Genomic DNA, 21,253 nt, shown 5'->3' with positions numbered 1-21,253 from the left:
AGAATGATATACCATAAGAAGGTATTTTAAAATTGGAAGAAAGTTCAAATTTTAATAGCTAAACCTAAAATTATAACTGAGGAAATTTATTAATTTCATTTATACAATTGAAATAACTCATAGGACATCTATGAAAATTAGATGAGACAGTTAATCTTTTTTTAATATTTATTTTTTTAGGTATAGATGGACACAACACAATGCCTTTATTTTTTTTATGTGGTGCTGAGGATCGAACTCAGGTCCTGCCTGTGTTAGGTGAGCACTCTACTGCTGAGCCACAATAAATACCAGCTCCTGAGACAGTTAATCTTAACACTATATGGATGTTTGTACATGACAGCCATATATCTCACGTTAGTTGAATCTGTATCTATCAGTGTTAAATCTTAAGGTAAAGCAAAGAATATAAGTAACAGTTACATGGAGTAAATTATGAAAGAATTTCTACAGGAAATCATATAGATGCAAATTTTGAAGCAAAAAAAAAAAAAAAGGAAAGAAAGGAGAATGCTGCAGGTGGAGGGAATGGCAATATACAGCAATATACAGAAGAATGGAGGCAGAGAGGAGCAAGTCCTGTGTAGAGACAGCAAAATTAGCCTGTGGCAACTAATCCATATGTGGCAGTAACAAAAAAAAAATCCGGGTAATCTTTCCATCTGATGCAAGTATTTGTTTAAGTTTTACAGTAGGATCCAGAATTGTAACTTTATCCAGAAGATATCTTAATACTAAGCTAAAGATATATTAAACTGTTTAAAATGGGGCAGGGGGGGAGTTCTTTCTGTTGGAAAAAAAAATATGAATGCTTAGAATCACCAGCTTCAGTCTCTCGGAGGTTGATCAGAAAACACATTAAAATATAATAACTAAACAACATATGGACTGGCTGTGCAACCGTCACTGTACTCCTAAATTAAGAAAGCCTTTACATTTTTCAAAATCTAAATTCTGTGATAGTTATTTCTGAAAACAAGATACGAAAAAATCTCCCCAGATAACTATTCAGCTACAAGAATTATCTCAGAGCTTACTTAAAAGGCATCAGAATGCTAAATTTTTGTTTCAAGAAACCTAATGTGACCCAAATCAGAATTCTTGGGCTTTTCTAATTTTGAAGTGTTTTTACATTTATACATTTAAAAATATTTGATGAATGAATACAAGATTAGCATGCTCAAGGTACTTAACTAAATCTTTATTAAGATTTTTACATATGTGACAGGATAATTCCTTTCCATATTTTATATATAGAACAGAAAAATGTTCTTTTCAATGTCTTACTGTGGCAAAAAGATAGCTAGAAATAATTTAGTTCTCAGGGTGAGAGTGATGTATAGAAATGTATGGGTATGAGATACATGACAAATGAAATAGTAAAGGTAATTAATACTGACCTTTAAACAGTAGCAGCAATGGAGCTATGCTGAGGACAACAAACTATAAGATTGCTTTTTTTTGAGAAAGGATATCATGTAGTGATAGCCAGCTAACAAATGAGGTTTTAACTGATCCATCTACATCAGTTAGAGACCTTGACTTTGCAGAGCTCATAAAAGCTAAAGCATTACCTTATCGACTTTTTCTTTCTTGGGCCCATCTATTACACACGTAATTGGTGAAATATTTACAAACACACACAGAAAAAAATTATTGATGTGCTACATTGTTTAGAACCATTAATGATTTTTTAAAATTTTTCTTCTCATAGTAATAGTTTAAGCAGCTTTTCTTTTTTTTTAATATTTATTTTTTGGTGTAGGTGGGCACAACACAATGCATTTTATTTTTATGTGGTGCTGAGGATTGAACCCAGGTCCCGTCCGTGCTAGGCGAGTGCTCTAAAGCTGAGCCACAATCCCAGCCCCTATAATATTTTTCAAAGCATTTATTATTCTAAGAAACAAAAATAGTTCTTAAATAAGTTTAGTAAGATCTGCCAATGTTATGGTTTAGACATGAGATGTCTCCAAAAGCTCATGCATGAGACAGTGCAAGTAGTTTAGAGGTAAAATGATTGGGTTATGAACCTTAACCCAATTGTGCACTAATCCCCTGACAGAGATTAACTGGGTGGCAACTTCAGGCAGGTAGAGTGTGGCTAGAGGAAGAGGGTCATTGGAGGCATGCCTTTGGGGTTTATATTTTGTCCATGGTGAGGAGAGTAGGCTTTCTTTCTGCTTTCTGATTCCATGTCCTGAGCCAATCCATTCCAAAATGGCTCTGAATGAACTACTTTGTACCTGGAATTGACCCTGAAATCACATTAAATGTAGTTTTCCTGAGGCCAGCTATGGTGATATACACTTGCAATCCTAGTAAGCCAGGAGGCTGAGACAGGAGGATCAACAGTTAGAAGCCAGCCTAAGGAACTTCACAAGACTTTGTCTCAAAAATTTTTTCTTTTTTTTTTTAATATTTATTTTTTAGGTGTAGATGGACACAACACAATGCCTTCATTTTTATGTGGTGCTGAGGATCGAACCTGGGTCCCCCCCTTGCTAGGCAAGTGCTAGTCCAGTGCTCTACGGCTGAGCCACAATCCCAGCCCTCAAAATTTAAAAAAAAAAAAAAAAATTTAATTTTTTAAAAATTTTTTAAAATTTTAAAAAAGGAGTGGGGATGTAGCTCAATGGTACCGTGCTCCCGGAATTCAATCCTCAGTACCACAAGGAAGAAAAAAAAAAGCAGTCTTCCCATAAGAATAGCATAATCTTAATTTGTTAAGAGTTATAAATGAATTTGAAGGCATTTTCCTTTATATACATAATAGTACCAGTGAATAAATGTATTTGAATTGAGTAAGAATATTTGCAATGTTAAGACCCTTGGAAGCCATTAGAGAATTTCAGTCCTTTGTTAAAAATTCTCTAATGGCTTCCAAGGGTCTTAACATTAAAATCAAAAGTCTTAACATGGTCTCAGGCCTCAGGTGATCTAGTTCCTGTTTCCTGTACCACACTGCTAACTCTCAATTTTTTTTTTTTATTTTACACATTTTTTTCCCCAGTCACAGTGAACTCTTTCAGTTCCTAGCAAAGGCCAAGATCCTTGCTGTTCCAGAATCTTTAAACAAGATGTTCTGCCAGAAATATTCTTTTTTCCCCCTCAGCTTTGTCACCTTCTTTGACTTTCCTCCTCTCTGGGTCAGCAAATTTTTATATCATCCTATGTTTCTTCCTCTTAGCACTTTCTACAATAGGTTACACAATAAGTTGTGCAATTAGTAGTTTATTGTCTGTTCCCTCCCCCTCCCCACATACAAACTAAGTCAGAGAACATATCTGTTTGGTTCTTACTGAACTGCCAGCCCCTTGCACAGTAACCTGCACTCAAATCTGTTAAATTAGTGGTCTTACAATATTAAATTGTTTTGAAACTTCAAAGGGAAAGTAGTATTTTTAAAAAGAACTAGGAGCGTTTTTTGGAATCCTTTAACTATTACTAATAAGGATACTTCATTAAACTTTATCTTCTGGAAGTTCAAAAAAAACAGAAACCTAATGCCTTCAAAAGACACAATGAAATCTTCACATCACAAGTTCATCTGCAATAGGATAAATAGGTATATTATTGTTTGTTATCTATACCAAGTACAGCATTCATATCCAAAAGCTATTCAGTTACATAAAATACAAAAAAGATAATTTTTAGAAACAATTTAACTTAGATCTAAGCATGAATTAAAGAATACACTCCAATGGGATAGCTTCCTGGAATTAAACCTAGCCACAGATAATCACAAACTATACAAATACTAATATAACCAATAATTAAATAAGTTAAAGTAATTTTTGCAAAAAGTTTATACATAAGCCTGCATCAAAGAGTACAATTACACTGAGTAGCTGATGGCCATTAAACTGAGCCATAGATAACCACAAATTAATGAATATTAATAAAATCAATAATTACATATCAGGCAAACCTCTACAAATACTGTTCTATAGATTCTGATCTTCTTCAAAATGGAAAGAAAACTCATTCACCAACTTCTTTCTCCAAAGTGCAGTGCTAAATCAGCACACCACCAACCTAAATGGGAAACAGAACTATTAAAAATAACAATCCTAGGATGTAACTTTAACTAATATAGCAGAATTTATATCCAAATAAAGGTCATTGCTATTCAGAGTATCTGCTTTTAGAGACTACTTTAAGTTGTCATTGCACAAAACAATTTTGGAATGCCTCTTTTTAATCACTTCCTTACCTACCTTATAAACGATACAAGAATAGGTCTCATCCCTCTGATCACTGCTTATTTTTAAAATGACACTCCTCCTTTTGTACTCTAATTGAGGTATGAGACTTGGTTCAGAATGACTTCTCGCTTTTCCAAATATCAAATCCATTCTCAAAAGACACAATTTGCACTACAGTATGTAGGTTAAGAGAATACAGTTAAAGGCACTAAAGAAATGCCAAAGAATAGTTCTGAAAATATATTTTGAATAATGACATTACTGAAATAAATTCAAGATAACTTTGAACACACTAATCATCTTTTAGACACATAAGTTTTGGTATATCTATTTAAAAACTGCTTATATTTCTACTCAAGGCAAAATTCATAGCAGACCTGATATCTGACTTCTAGTCTTCCTGACTTATTATAAGCTACAGATGAAAAATGGAATAAGTTTTAATAAAATTTGGTGGTCAACTATTAACAATATGGCTGGGGAAACAGTATGGTATATTAAAAGGAACATATCTATAGAATGAATTAGGGAAAGGTTCAACTTCTCACTTAGCTCCTTAGTAGCTACATGACTGAGCATGTTACTTAAAAATGAAGTTTGTCAAACTGGTATAACTTCATCCGTAGAATATAATAATACCATCTATTTCAGAGCTATCATAAGGATTATATTGCATAATATATTACCTGATTAGAATTCTAGACTCTCAAATCATCCAGGACTCCTCAAAAGAATCTTAAAGACTTATCTGTTCCAAACTCTCCATCTTACTAAGACCCAGAGAGACAGAGTGGTTTGCCAAGGTCATACATTTACTTAGTAGGAAAGATAATACTTCTGGCAGGTTTCTTATTTTCCCATTGCATCTGTTTACTCAATCAGCTGGTGTTTTTAATGCTCGGTTCCACAGCCTTATGACAGAGGTCTCGAAGAGTAACTCAAGTCCTCTTTTAATTTTTTATTGGTGCATTATAATTATACATAATAGCAGGATTATGCCAGATTCATAAATGTACATAATTTTATCAATCTCATTCCCAAGAAAGTTCCCTTTTTCTCCCTTCCCTCCTTTCCCTGCTCGTCTTAGTCTACTCTACTGATCTCCCTTCTACTGTTATTATTATCATTATTATTATTATTTTCAATTAGTGCATAATTATATGTATAGAGAGAAAGCATGCACATTCAGGATTCATTGCAGCATATTCATACATGGACTTAGTGTAACTTGGTAGATTTTGTTTTCCAGTACTTCCCCATCCCTCTCCTACTACCTGCTCCCTCTTGAATCCCTTCTTCTACTATTTTGGTCTCCCTTCTATTTTTATGAGATCCCTTATAACTCAAGTCCTTATAGGGAGAGTGTTTAAAATTATGATATTGGCAAATATATATTAATAATTTAGTCCTACGTATTGCTGTTTTTAAAGTTCTGTATTTTAAATTATGCCTAAAATTCACCGGATTCTACATAAATTTTTGGTTTTTTCCTGGAAGATTATTTCTTTTTATTTTTCCCCCAGTATTAGGACTGAACTAGGGGTCCTTTGCCACTGAGCTACATCCCCAGCCCTATTTGTTTACTTATTTATTTATTTAGAAACAAGGTCTCACTAAATTGCTAATGCTGGACTTGAACTTGGGACCCCCCTATTGTCGAAGCCTCCTCAGTAGCTGAGATTATAGGCCTATGCCACCATGTCTGGCTGAAAAGTTATTTCTTTTGTTTCTTCCCCACATTTTTTATTGGTGCATTATAGTTGTACATAATGGTGAAACTTGTTATATATTCTTACATGTACACAATATAACAATATAAGTTGGCCAATATCATTCTCCAGTATTTCTATTTTCCCTCCCTCTACCCTTATCCCCTTCTTCTTTTCTGCTGATCTCCCTTAGATTTTCATGAGATTTCCTCTCCCTGAAAGGTTATTTCTAAAGAAAATATGAACCTTGTTTTTAATTATTGTGCTAGAAAAATAAATGTGTTTCTCATTTATTAAGTATGGCAACTGGTTATAATAAACCAGAAGAGTTATCCAGTTTCTCACAAGTAAAAATTAATACTCATACTTTGGCTGAGAGTTCATTATTAAGGATCAAAAAGTTTGAAACACAAGATCTAAAGTTAATTCAAGGGCTGGGGATTAAGCTCAGTGACAGAAAGCCCTGGGGGTTCAATCTCCAGCACTCTCCCACCCCTCCAAAAAAAAGTCTTTAAAGTTAATCCAAGACAGTCTTATGAAGTTTTATTACTGATATTCAATCCCAAAAGCAATTTCTTCATATCTAGTAAAGACTAAGAATGGCTTTCTAATTTGGGCATGAAAGAAAAATGAGTATCTGAGAACCTAATTCTGCCCTAGATGTTCTTGGGTTTTAAATTCTAGGTATAAATTACTACAACCAAAGTACTCACCATTTTTAATTTATAATATAAGTAATTACACTTCTGTGTGCCAATTCAAAAAGGATCTATGAGGACACAATTTTTAATACTTAAGAATAATTACCAAATGAGAAACAATGAAGATAACTCTTATATTAAAAGTCTACTTCTAACAGAAAACTCTAATCAACATAACAGAGGAAATTCTTAGTGAATATTTTAGAAGGCATTTTTTTCTGCATTTAATTAAAATCACATTTGTTTTATAGTCACAAAATGCATCACTGATTAATTTCAGACAAAGAGTTTGAAGAGGCTAATTACTACCATCATGAATTATGAAAACCCTCAAAATAACCAAACAAAAAATACCTTGCTAGTTAACATGCTAAATATGTTAAGCAATCAACCTCTTAAATTAATCTCTGTTTTTATAGAGTAATATTTCCTCAGTAATGACAGGTTTGTGAGTTTTTTTTTTTTAATTCAGCTATCCTAATCATAAATTCTTGGGAAAATAAATAGCCACAATTTCCCAAATAAGCCTTTGAAAATATTTGAAATATTATCTATATAATGCTAAAAAGTTTCCATTTTTAATAGCATCATTGAGATATCACTGACACATAAAAAGTAGATATATTTAAAGTATACAAGTTTATATTTGAAAAGGTACCAAAATTATAAAAATAGAAACAATAAAGGATTCAGTCAATAGAGAAGAAAATTAATCATGACAACAGACATTTGAAATGGTAAATGATCAGAACACATGAAAAAGTAAAGCAAGAGACATATAACCCACATTTAATCCAATCTCTGGATTCTAAAATCAAGAGTTTGACAGAATATATTATAGATAAAGTTCATAAAAATCATCAGAAATCAGTCCATGGCATTAGGGAATATTTACAGCTTTGACTTCCTTTACACAATGAGCAAATAAATGGCAAAAGAGCTGCCTTATATTCTAAGCTACTTTAAGTATGGAAGGAGTATTTACTATGTAGGTTCTATAATACCTTACATAATCAGACCAAATCTTGGGGTTTAAGCCTTCTAATCGCAAGCTGATTAGAATTTCAACTTCAATGAAATCAACATTTTTAAAAATCTGGATTGTAAAAAACTCTGATTGCAGGAGAAATTCTAACTCCAATGATAAAAGACACACATTCCAATGGTCAAAACCACAACTGTAGAAAAAAGAACTTCAAAGTCTCACAATCAAAAAATTGAACAGGACTGAGGGGCAAATGCAGCAATATCATAGAAGATGAGAAAATTCTTTTTCATTTACTTCTCTGCCTCCCATGTGAAAAAAGAATAATAATAACCTCAACTGACTGGATATTTGAGAAACAGAAGTTCTAAATAATCAAAATGTCACCAGGGTCAATCATTTAAAGCTCTAATGCCAATCTCTGGAGCAAAGTTACTATTTCACACATAATTCTAAATGGTCTGAATTTTCAAATAGTAAATGAGAAACAGCAAGAGAATCAGAGTGACATGTTCAAGTTAGACGATAAGAGGAAACAGAAAAACTAAGCAAACAAAAATTCAAAGAAGTTCAAGTTTTGGGACCAATTGTCTCAGACACAAACAGAGATATAAAACAACAATGAAAGGACATCACTTATTTTAATACTGTATCTTGACCAAAACTTCTACGGATAAATCTGCATTCAAAATAGGTTTTGTATCTCCTGTTTAAGAAGCTAGAAATGGACTTCTAAAAAAAAAATGGTGGACTAAATATAAATTTTCCCCAGTTACTCCAGATACTAGACTTGAGATAAAAACAATTCATAAAAACAGAAATAAAACCATAAGATCAAAGAAATTAAAATTGGGGATAGGTGTAGACAGGGAATTCATTTCTGAAAGATGAAAGTATATATGAAAGTTGACATATCTAACAAGCAGAAAAAGCCACAGCCTTGCTATATCCTTTAAGAGTGATACAGAAATTATGGAAATCAATGTATCTAACAAGATCCCAAAGAAGCATGATTGCTGAGTAAAGGATATAGCAGAGGGTAAAAATAAATACTAGAGCTAAAAATAGAATAACTGTTACTTGATTGTATAAAGGACAACTGTTATCTTCCATCCCTATCTCCAAGTAGAACCTAAATAACTGACATTTACCCTCCACACACATACCCCAGGCAAATCCTTTCTAAGTGAGTGACTGTCTAGGGACTAAGTGGGAATGCTGGCACAGAGTAAACCCTTCTCATCTGGCATTTAAAGAACCCATATCCTGGCAGCAAGCTCACCTCCCTCTTCCCCTAAAATAAGGCCTGCCAAGGGACAGACCCTATTCTGTACTGCCCTGCCCCCTAAGTACTCTAGCCAGAATTCCTACTCAAAGGAAAAATCTAGTACAGAAAGCAGTCCAAGGAAAAGCGTAGGAGGAAGGGAGACCCAGAACAGGAACCCAATCCTATTGAATGGTGAAGCAAGAATCACCAAGCATTATCAAGAAAAGTAAACTTGAAAAAAAAAAAAAATGGTTACAAAAACAAACAAGAAAACTGACCAGAGGGGAAAGGAGGGTAATTAAGGAGACAAAAGATGTATTTTAAAAATCTATTTTACATATTCTGAGACTCAAGATGATATTACAACATTGTATAAGAATGCAGAAAAAGAGAACAAGAAAATTTGTTGACTGCCCTCCAAAAAATCAGCCAAAAGAAAACAGAGGGGGAAAAAAAATTCCCAGAACACAGAGCAAAAAGAACCACAAAATGTAAAGACAAGACAAGTAGGCTCAATCTAAGAGAAAAAAATATTTATCTAATGAAGAACCAACAAGCAAAAAAGAAAATGAAGAAAGGACAATACCAAGGACATTACAGAGGAGAAACTTCGTAGAGTTTGAAAAAGAATTTAATTCAGGGGAACTGAATGGTCCATAACAAATAAAACAAAAATAACCTCTATACCTAATTACAACTTAAAAGAAAAAAAGATGATACTAAGAATTTATAGACAGAATAAAGAACCAATCACCTTAAAAGGATAGTAAACCAGATTGACATATATGATTTCTATCAGCGTCTGGATACTCAGAGCAATCTTTTGGAGTTCTAAAGGTAAATTATTTGTAACCATCAATATTGTATCCAGCCTAACTATCAATCAAATATAAGAATAAAAATAAAGACATTTTTGCACAGAAGAGCATTGTAAAGTCTGTCTTTCATACACACCTTTTTCAGAAGTTACTTATGCATGTACTCCGTGGAATAGAAAAAGGAAAAAGAAAAGAAAGATATATAATAGAATGTTATATATAAAAGAATATAATGAAAGGAAGTCAGAGAAAGAGACCTAAAAGGTAGCAGTACAAACTGAGCCTAGGTTACAGACAACTCCAGATAGAACACACAGTACAATAGGTAATATGAAGGTCGGAGGTGTGGGAAAGCAGCCAGGACTTTAACACAGGCTTATAGAAAGAAGGTAATTAGAAAAGCCAAGAAAAACAGGAAGTCCTATCCAAATACTTTTTAATTCAGTGGTAAGATTTTGGTCATATCCAAATAAAATTTGCTGAACCTTGATATTATCAGCATTTTTCTTCTGGTAGCACAGGGGCTGCTTAATAAGATCTGTAGATAAGGAATTATAATCTGAGCATACTACCTGGCCCAGCATTGAAAAATATGTACATAGTCCAATAAAGTATCAACCACATTGGGTTGCTTTAGGTTTTTTGTTTTGGTTTGGTTTGTGTGTTGGTACCAGGGATTGAACCTAGGGACACTTAACAACTGAGCCACAGCCTCAGCCTATTTTGAGTCTCATTAAATTGCTTAGGTCCTTGCTAAATTGCTGAGACTGGCTTGCAACTTGGGATCCTCCTACCTCAACCTCCTGAGCTGCTGGGATTACAGGCATGCACCACCATACTCAACCATTTCATCATTTAGAAACAACGTATGGGTTGGGTATTGAGGAGAAAATATGTTACAAAGACAATAAAAGGTATAGCCACAAATTTAAGAGGAGGAGAGAAAAAAGGAGGGAAAATATGAAAAATTCAGATAATGTTTAAAGTTCGGAAATATAAGTACGGTCAACAATCAATTTAAACTAGGATGTTTTATAAAAGCAGCATTACTTCCTTTATTGTATATACATCAACAACCTTCATGAACCCTATCATTCCTCTAAAAGGGAAAAAAGTTCTTTAAAGATAATTGAGATTTTTTTCAATTTCTTTCAGATTCACTCAGTCTTCAGGGTGGCAGAGGCCAAGGATGGGACTATTCGTTGTACAGGAACTGACAACAAAGAATTACCCAGCCTAAAATACTAAATACAAATTGAGAAACACTCATTCCTATGATAGTGTCTGAACATACAAAAAAGCTTTCACAAGCATAGGGAATGTTGTGACTGGTCTAAACAGATTCATGGACTGCCCTCTGGATCCTCACAGGCCTCTGAGGTTTAGCTATAAGCCCTCAAAGATTCTATGACATATGCCAATGAGTATGCTTTATCCACTAGATCTTCTCGCTTGGCCACAATCACCTCAGCTCCTATTAGTATGGATATTCTTAGAACCTCAACTACCTCCTCTATTCAACCACGACTTATAGTTAAGACAACATTAGATTCTTAACAAATAAACCCCAAGTTTTTAGTAGCTTCACAATTAAATTTACATTCTATTGTAGGTGTTCCTATTTGTTGCATAGCTTTCTTCTAAACAGTAATTTGGAGATTCTAGATCCTTCCAATATACCACCAGGTAAAAGCTCCAGACTCCGCATCTGGCCTCAGACTGGAAAAGATGAAGAAAGAAGACCTATTTCTCTGCCGCTTCAACCCTGGAGTAACTGTCATTTTCACTCACACGGCACTAGTGAAACTCAGTTGCGAACAAGAAGGTGCACAGATTTTGATGTGCATGAGCTACACCCGCCATTCCCACTATTTCTCCTGCATGGTCTCACCCCCAAAATGGGAACCTCAAAACAGGCTTGATGGCCTTCACTGCTAACTTCTATTTCCTTCACTACGAGTATTTGAGAACCCCCAGATCTTCTTTCATACCACATTAGAACCATGAGAAACTCACAGGGTTCCATTTCTGGTCCCCCCTCAGATTAAATACACAACTATCTTCCCTTGCAGCCACCCCTGTCAGTGTAAGGATAGGCACAGGGTGATAAATGGTTAAATGGCTTATAGCTTTTGACCTCAAGCAATCTGACTCCAAGACTATGCTGTTCTGCCTCTCTAGATTTCTAAAATAATAGGTGATAACAGAGTCCTTCCATTACTATCAATACATTTTTATAAAGCATTCACATCTTACAAAACAGCCTAAGAAGGATTATAAACTGCATACTATGATGGCACAGCACTATTTTTCTTTAATTCTAAATACTCATGTTAAATGTTATTATGGTCATAATACACGAAAATTAAATAGTAAACAAGCTTAATCTCTAAGAAGTCCTTCACCCTACTCTCCACTTGAACAAAGTACCTATTCCTTCTTATCAACACTACTACTGCCCAATAACAATATTACTTAGACTGAACTGCTCTCTTTTCAGATCTGGTAGGCTCCCATTCCACCAACACATACCTACAAAAACTTCATAATTTTCACAGGGATCTAATCCTTCTTTGTAAGAAGCTATGCAACCTGAAAAACTACTGCTATTATGTAGACATTTGGCACCTACACCCACCCACCCACCCCCCCAAAAAAAACAGGTTTTTTTAATGGTGGGCATTTCAATGAGATAGATTTCAATTATATAGATTCATGTACCTCAAATATGACTACATAAAAACCATCCATATCAATTCTGCAAATCAGTCTTATTCTTTACAAAAAAATTTTAACAAAGCATCCTAAAACACTATGCTCTTTTTATTTCTGGTTAGTCCAACAGTTACTCCCAGTGAGAAAACAGCAGGTTTGCTATATTTGCTTTATTCCAAGTATTTTTATGGTTTTTAAAAAGAATGTCTATAATCCCAGCAGCTTGGGAGGCTGAGGCAGGAGGATCTCAAATTCAAAGCCAGCCTCAACAAAAACAAGGCACTAAGCATCTCTGTGAGACCCTCTCTCTAAATAAATACAAAATAGGGCTGAGGATGTGGCTCAGTGGTCAAGTGCCCCTACGTTCAAACTACAATACCCAAAAAAAAATGATATCCATCAAATAAAAGTGAAATGAAAAAAAAACTATATATTTCATCAGAAGTATATTTTTAATAAAATCACACAGAAAAAAAACAGATTTAGAAAGATCATAAGGTCAAGACCTGTCACAAGGAACAACAGAAAATAAACTATTCAAGGCAGTATAATAATGGTTGTTAAAAAGGTTCCAAAGCCAGCAGTCCAGTTAAACTTCAAGTTTAAATTCTTTGTTAGGCTCTACTACCTACCACTTCTCAGTGCTTCCGGTTTAAGAAAGAAGAAGAAAATAGCCTGACATTTAGGGTCCTTGTGAGGATTAAATACGATGGCATGTGTCAAGTACTTTTAGAGTAGTACCTGATATATAGTTAGAAGTCAACACACAAAAGTTATTATCATCATGACCAAACATTCCTCTAAGACTCCAAAACTCTCCCTTTGAACCTATCAATTTTTAACAGTCTTAAATCAAAAAGCTCCTCATTTTTATTTCAAAAAAAGTGAAGCTTTAAAACCATTTCCCTTTTTATTCAGTCCTTTGTGAATACAGAAGACTTTGTGTAACTGGCTTCTCTATCATTTGAAGACTCAAAACTCTTCCTACTCTTTTTATAATAAACTTTCCTTCCAAATATTATCCAAAGAACAGGTTGCTCCACAGATCAGGAACAATACAAAGAGTTCACAAAATATATTGAAATTTTTAGATTCATAAAAGAACAGCTACTGAAGCAAAAAAAAAAAATTAGATAAGAAGTGATACAGAAGTCAATTGTTCTGCTTTTAAAATACTGAATACTATAATAAAACACAGAAGGTAGAAATATTTATGGTTCACTCTCGCTCCTAAACTAAAACCAGAGATACTAAGAGCTAAAGTTTTCTTAATACCTGGAAAACTTCTTGTTTCTTCATGACAATAAATAGAAGGCATAATAAGTAGACAATTTCTTCAAAGACAAATTCTGTCGAAAAGAAAAAACTAAAGGGACAGATTTCCCATTCCCTTTGACACCAGGCTATCTTCAGATACACAACCTACACCAAGAACCAAATAAAAAAGTTTCCCAGGTTAAATGACGTTTTCCCCTGTTCCCAAGCTAACCTCAACTCACTGGTCTACATCTAGTTTACACTACATTATCACATATTCCTTTTGTTCTTCAATCATGTATCAGGAATTTTTTTTCATTCAACAACTATTGAGCACTTGGAGATAAAAGAGTGAACAAAACAGTCAAGGTTTTTAACTATCATGTGAGAGCTTACATTGTCTGGAACTTTAACAAAGGGAAAAATAACAGGGTATAAGAGTATGATGTTCCAGAACAAGGATTTCTTCCTTACTAGCTCTCTCCCTTGCAAGCTTGGCAACACTTTTTAAGAAGAAAAAATCCTTTTATCATGTCTTCCAGATGAGACCTTCAACTTTATGACTTTGCAAGGGGATATAAATGGTGAGGAATAAAGTGGGAGGAAAGAAGATCTGAATTCTCTTAGGAGACTCCCACATACTGACATGAAATATGCACATATTAGTCCACACATCTATTCCTGTGTCCCATCCACAAGGAAACTATACATACCTCTGTCACAACTGCTCCAATCAAAAAACACTTCTATTGATTTCCTTGTGCTCAGCCACCTTCATTAAAAGAAGTACACTTCTCAGAGGTGTTTTTATTTAGGTTGTTCTTACGTCTTATTTTTAAGTCATACTCATAAGAATAAGGTAAGATCTATATCTTCTACTTTTGAATTTCATGATTTTCCAAATGACTGATATAAATGTCTTCAACTTTGGATATAAAATAAATATTAAACTATAAAACTTCAAGTATTGCAATTAGGACAAAAATGTTCCCAAATGATGGTACAAAATTACATGTAAGTATCAATTCTTTGTCTTTCGTGTTTCAATTCGAGTAACCTGCTCTTTTTTTTTTTTAAGAAAAGAAAATGGACCTTTATTTTTCACCATACCCCTAAGTAAATGAAAAATGGATTAAAAACAAATGTAACACTGAAAACTGTAAAGTTACTAGAGCATGGGGGGAAAGCTCTTAATAACATGCTCTTGGTGGATTATTTATAAAACAAACCAAACTGAAATGTACTAAGCATTCAATAATTGAAATTCTGCAATTCATCCTTTTAACAAAAGGCCTTTTTGTAATGCACATTCTATAAATTCAAAAATTTTATCACTTGTCTTAAATCAAAGCAAATTGAAACAATTTCGTTATATATAATTGGATAACTATCCCCAAAGTATATTTTAAGACTAAATTTAAAAATGAATCCAGGAACTAAATAAGGTTTTGCCAAATGTCTTTGTGCTGTGTGTTATAAAAAATACATACTTCATTGCTTCTAAAATGCAGTAACACTCTAACTGAAAAAACAGAGCAGCATCTTCCCACAGATAAACCAATAACTATTATAATTCAATGAAAGAAATAAACCATGACCGTTTTTTAATTAAAAGTATTTCTAAACACCTGTGTTGAACATTGTGGCTCCAACTGTTCACATGGAATTTGACCGCAACAACTTAATCTCCATAATTAAAAATCTAAAAGGTAGCTCTTATGTTTCATCTATTCTCTTTGAACTGGCTTATTATAGTCATTCCATACATAATTGCTATCAAAAGAAAAAACAGAGTAACATATTTGATATTAGTTGTACTTTTAATAGAGGATATTTTAACTTGCATGAACTTTCCATTCTCCAACCTGTTTTATAAAATTAGCATAATCTCAATAATCTCACAGAAAAACAGGTTCTAGCAAGCTTAAAAACTGAGCAGACACACAATCAAGTTTAAATGATAGTATATGGAATGGAGACAAACTAATGAGCAAATCACCTGTTCCTGAATAATTCTTGCTCTCTCTGGAACCCTAAGTGTCACACACACACACACACACACACACACACACACACACACACACACACACACACACACGATTATCTGAAAAGCCCGAAAGTGGTACTAACTGGGGGCTATGTTTCACGTGAATTAAAAACTCAGCCCTACACAGGATATTTTAATACTACTCAGAAGTCAAGTGTCTTCCAGCAGCAGAAAGGCGAAAACTTCATTAAATTATTCAAAGCAAATAAGCTTATATTATCAGATAAGTTTTCCCATATGTTTCGGGAGGAGCCCAAGTTACTTATTACTTCAGAGAGCATTCAGATAAAATGAAATTAGGTTATGTTCCGCAACACAGATGTCTCTCATAAAGTAAAGTATTAAATGTCTTTTGTGAATGGAAAATCTGCATATACTGTTGCTTAGCCTCAGCTGGTCTTGAGTGGGTGGCTGAATGAACCAAAAGCACGCTCCCCGTGAAGCTCCTAGAACCTGATTCCACTCTGGAGAAAATTGAGAATCAAATATTAAATTGAAAAGTACAGCAAAGGCTTCACCTTTCCTCCTACGTTACAAGAAGGCCACAGGAACTGAGGTTTAGAGAACAGCATAGTGTCACTGTGCAAGGGCGGGTGCGGTCTGCGGTGCGCGGCACAGCCTCTGGGGCTGTCACCGGAAAACCTGAGCCTCGCCTTAACCGCGCGGAGCGACAAAGCGCCAGCTCTCAGGGGCGCGGGGGCTTCCGGAAAGACCGAGCCAAGCGCCTGTCAAACTTCGGGAGGAGTAGACACTCGGGCGATCAAAATGCTCCAAGTGCCCCCTACCCCGTTCCTCTGCCGCGGCTTAGTAACCCTGCAGACGCACCTACTGTGGGCCCCAAAACACTCAACCCCCGCCCGCCTACCCGATTCTCCACTCCAAAAAGGACAAAGGAGCCCAAGAGGAACTCCTCTGCTCCAGGTGGCCAGGAGTCCCCGACGGCGCGAGCTCAGAACGTGGGAATAAGGGAGCGCAGTCGCCCAGAGGGGGGCTAGCCCGCCGCCCCCGGACTCGGGACCCGCGCGACACTCACCGGTGCGTAGCCGCTGGAGAGGCGGCACGCAGGGTGCCGGTTCCTCCCGCGTCGGGGCAGCACCGGGGTCTGGGGCCCTACACGCGTCTGGCCGGACCCCAACTTATTTCGATAGGGGTCGCCGGCGGCAACTGCGGCGCGGGCAGGATGGAGGGCGCTGCCTGTGTAGCTGCCGCGGGGGCACGGCCCACGAGCGGGAGGGACCTCGGCCCCGCGGTCCACCAACCAGGGCGGGCCTCCTGCTTCCCTCCTTCTGCCCGCTATCGGCGGCGGCTACTGCCACTGCCAAGGCTAACGCGACAGCCGCTCCGGCTGCCGCTACCACCGCCGCCCTGCTGGGAGCGCGTCGCGGCCTAATGTTGTCATCCGCCGCGTCGCCGCCTTTCTGGGCACCCAGAGCCGCCACGATCCTTCACATTCTAGTGCCCACCCCCTCCCTGCCCCGCCCCCGGCTCGCGGGCTCCGGCCACACCCCCTTCCCGTCACGTGACTGCGCGCGGAGGCGGCCAGTAGAGTTGCTTCCCCAGCAGGGCGGGCGCAGACCGAGCGGTGGCATCTGACAACACCTTGATGTGCCAGAGTGTCGTCGCAGCCAAATCGCTTCCGCACCCCCCCAGGGCGGCCCCGGGACTCGGGACACCGTCGTGGGCCCGCGCCTGCGGGCCAGCGGAGGCGAGGCCTTCTAAACTGAACCTCGCGGGCCCTTCCCACCCTGCAGATACTGCACCGCAGAACTTCCTGGTCAGGATCCCACCTCTCCAGCCCTGGGCTTGGAAAGTTGCATCCCAACAGGCAAAAAGAGGGCATCATGGTGTATAGTATCTGGCTCGAAAAGCTTTCAGTGGCTGCTTGTTCCAGTTTCTAGTAGCACGTTAATTGTGGCATTTAATTTACTGTTTTCCTCATTAGAGGTTTTTATTTTTGGTTAGACGGTGGTGTGTTTCAATCACGCTGGGATGAAAATAGCCTAGCAAAGTAATTTTTGATCTTAGTCATGTTCAGGATCCTTCATGCCAGTTTTACAGTCGTTACGTTTTACAGTCTGTGAGATTGGTGGAGGTTTAAACAGGGATTTTAACAATTCCTTTTCATTTTTAAAATAATGCCTAATTCTTTATTTTTGTACTTGCACTCTTGGACTTAACCTTTTACCTTCCTTTTTACCCATGACCCCAGGAGTCCACTCTCCCTCCCTCCCACACTTTTGCCAAGAGGGAAAAGGTAAAATGCTAGTCGTCAAAAGGAATCTCAATATATTAATAAAAGTGGAAGAATCAGACTCATTTAACATGGCAAATCAGGGAGCGTTCTGCAATAATTAAACTCATAGTTACTTCTTATCCCTTCTAGCCCAGAACTAAGTATTTTTTCCCTAAAACCATTCTCATTACATTTTCCTGATAGGGAGTCAGACGGCATATTTTGAAATGAGTAAACCATACAAACCTTAATTTATAGTAGTTCTTAAAAAACTATAGATTTTAAAACTCACCATTATTTTATGTTATCCAAGAAAGAAAAAAAAATGCTGCCAGTTAAACTATGCCATGCCACTGATCTTTGAGACACATCTTGAATTCAGAGATGTTAATGTGAAAAACAATGAGCCTTAGAATCCCTGAGATATTGTAATGAACTGATGTTCCAATGAGGAAAAGATTCTATCAGGTTCTGTTCTAAAATCTGAGATTGAACTTGTACTTCTGATAAACATGAGGGAAGTTTATGGCTCTGTGAAGCTAGTAACTTTGGAGTTTCTCAACAAATTGAAACCTGACTCATTTTCTGGAGCAGTTTCTCTCAAACTGTGACTGAAAAAAAAAAAACAATTTTATTTTTTAATGCAGTAGACAAGAATGGAATAGACTTTAAAAGATCAGAGTGCATTACTAGCTAATAAGGGCAGGATATGCTTGGCAAAACTCCTATTCGAGGAGGGAAGGGCAAGAGAGTGTTCCATGCTGTGATTTAAACTATTTCTTGTTGTAAATTGCAGTCAATAAATATTTGGGAAAGATTGTTGCTAGAGCATAGATAACATGCAAAATACACCATAGACTCTATTTCCATGGTGCTTTTCTTTTACTTTGAGAACTGAGACTAAAGATTAGAAAAAGGAGGTGAATTGTTTTGCTTAATCCTTTCCTACCTCAGCCCTAATATCCTATATTGGCTTTTAAATTTTTTGTTATTTGTTGGAATGAAAAACATTGAACTAGAAACAAGGAAGCCTCCATTATAGACATAGCTAATTAGATATGTGACTAGATAAATTGCTCTCTGCATTTCAAGTTCTGATAAAAGTAGGGAATTAGACTACATACTCTTTTAAGAAATGATACTCAACCTTTTTTTCCCCCAGCAGATGATATTCACATAGGAAACAGCCATAGTATAACAAGGAATATGCCGATTTTTAACAGACTAACTCATTTCAGCTTCACTCAAAAAAAAATTAAAATACAAGTGACTGAAAATAAAAATATTACTGGGAAGCAAATGTAAGTATATATTTGTACATCTTCTAAACTTTAAGGCTAGTGATTTTTGTCAGGAATAGCTAATGATTTTCACATGTTACAAATGTTTACAACACAACAATGTGTCAATATAATACAGTTGAAAAAATCTCTAATTTGCAGATCCTTTGAAATCTAATTTCTGTGATTCCAAGTGTTATCATTCCATCTAACATTTTCAGTGTATTAACAACATCGAGCTAAATAAAATATTCTCCAAAGAATAATTATATTTATTTGGAAGTAGAAAAAGCATTATAGTGGAAATAGAAGACCATTGTAATGGTAATAAACATGCCATAATAAAGGTCACATTTAAATAGATGAAGCAAGGGGAAGATTTTAAAGACAAAACTGAGAATTACGTAAGATATTTTGAAACAATAATTCTTGGCCCTGATGATTAGTAACAAGAGTGGCATCTTTTGTGATGGTTGTTATCAGGGCATCATATATAAGAATCCTTCCTTCATAATCTCCTATATTTATTTATTTGTGTTAGGGTTGACACAAGCAACTCCATTTTGATTTTGGCAGCATACACACTTCTTTTACAACACCATCAACAAAAACTAATACATGAGTCTGCATTGTAACTGATAAATGTGGGATAATTCCATTTGCTGTTAAGAGATAAACTACAAGGCTCTTTAAGTGATTTTAAGAATAACATTTTAAAATAAAACTTTTCATTATAAATGTCCAATTTTAACTCTAATGGGAACTCATTTCTTTTGCTACTGCCTAATTAATTATACATTTCTAAGAATGAGTTCTTTTTTTCCAAATCAGTTTAAGCACTAATAGTCATGATAATCTTTCCCACGGAATATATTTCACCCTGACCTAGAATGAGGAGGCTCTGCTTGAAGTTCTTTTGTTTATCCCTGTAGACTATCCAGTTAGACACATATGTTGCCAAATGTTGCTAGTCAGGATTCTAGACTAAAATCCACATTTTCTGGGAGAAAATTGAGATAGAGTACAACCTCAAACAACATTTACAGAACTTTGAAGACTGCAGTAGATAGTAATATTCTTGCTGATCATATGACTTGCCAATGATTTTTGAGTAGATGTGACACATACTAAATCAAATTTTAAATTTGAATGCAACATTCAGATCAGTCTTTTGTATCTTTGCCACCTGCCATGAGAAAGGTGTGTTCCATATAAAATCTCAGAATAAGAAAATATAAGAGCCGTAATCTGAGCAACTTGGGAGACTGAGGCAAGATCACAAGTTCAAGGCCAGCCTCAGCAGTTTAGCAAGGTCATAAGCAACTTAGTGAGATCTTGCCTCAAAAGAAAAAAAAAGTGGCGGGGGTGGAGGGGGGGGACTGGAGCTATAGTTTAGAGGTAAAGTTTCCCTGGGTTCAATCCCTAGAATCAAATAAAAGAATAAGAAAATATAAAACTGATTCACCCTGAAGCAGCACTAACACACAGCTACTGACATGAAACATGAATAAAACAAAAAAAAATTGTTGTAAATCACAGAGATCAATGACATTGTATGTTATATGTAGCATAATCTCATACCAATAAATTAGAGGTTCAGAAGTTAAGTGTACTATAGAACAATAATAAACATCTACTTAATAAAAATAATAGATATCTACAAACTAGTCAATCAGATAGTTGATATAAATCCACCTAAATTTACATTAAAAGTATATTTGTAAAATCTTCAGATTTGCATGCAAAAATGCTCTCATATAGATTTTAAGTATTTCTGTTCAGTAGTACTTGTCTAAAAGAACTGTCTCTTAAGGAAAATTTGGATAATAGAATATAAAGAATATAGGCTTCTCTTCTGGCAATATCATGAATGAGGTACCTTAATTAGTGGTCACACTGAAAACAAAAATCCTGAAAAAAAACATTTTTAAGAAATCATCTTAAATAATTAAATGACAATGAGGCAAGAGATTATCAAGTCAAAAACCTAAATGAAGGCAGAAACCCAGAGAGTTCAGAAGAGCCTACAGCTA

The 21,253-nt window shown here is 35.8% G+C and overlaps 1 protein-coding gene across 8 annotated transcripts in view; it reads right to left on the bottom strand.

The window, feature by feature from the left end:
- Positions 1–17,083, bottom strand: part of Osbpl8 (oxysterol binding protein like 8) — a 171,644-nt gene extending 154,561 nt beyond the window's left edge. For 5 of the 8 annotated variants that reach the window (XM_077799266.1, XM_026396998.2, XM_077799264.1 and 2 more), the window contains exons 1-2: positions 4,895–4,975; positions 3,919–4,038 (exon numbers count right to left, since the gene is read on the bottom strand). Coding sequence is in view for 2 of the 8 variants with exons in the window: in XM_026396998.2 (XP_026252783.2) it covers positions 3,919–3,920 (2 nt within the window). In the remaining 6 variants the exon portion in view is untranslated. Of the gene's footprint in view, positions 1–3,918; positions 4,039–4,894; positions 4,976–16,740 lie in introns of those variants that run through there. The other 3 variants (XM_026397001.2, XM_026396999.2, XM_026397002.2) reach the window with 3 other exon arrangements.
- Between the last annotated feature and the right edge of the window lie 4,170 nt (positions 17,084–21,253).

This window comes from Urocitellus parryii, chromosome 5 (assembly GCF_045843805.1).
Source record: "Urocitellus parryii isolate mUroPar1 chromosome 5, mUroPar1.hap1, whole genome shotgun sequence".
In the NCBI taxonomy this organism is placed as follows: domain Eukaryota; kingdom Metazoa; phylum Chordata; class Mammalia; order Rodentia; family Sciuridae; genus Urocitellus; species Urocitellus parryii.
The sequence above is the reverse complement of the archived record's forward strand: the minus strand, read 5'-3'. Positions and strand labels throughout refer to the sequence as shown.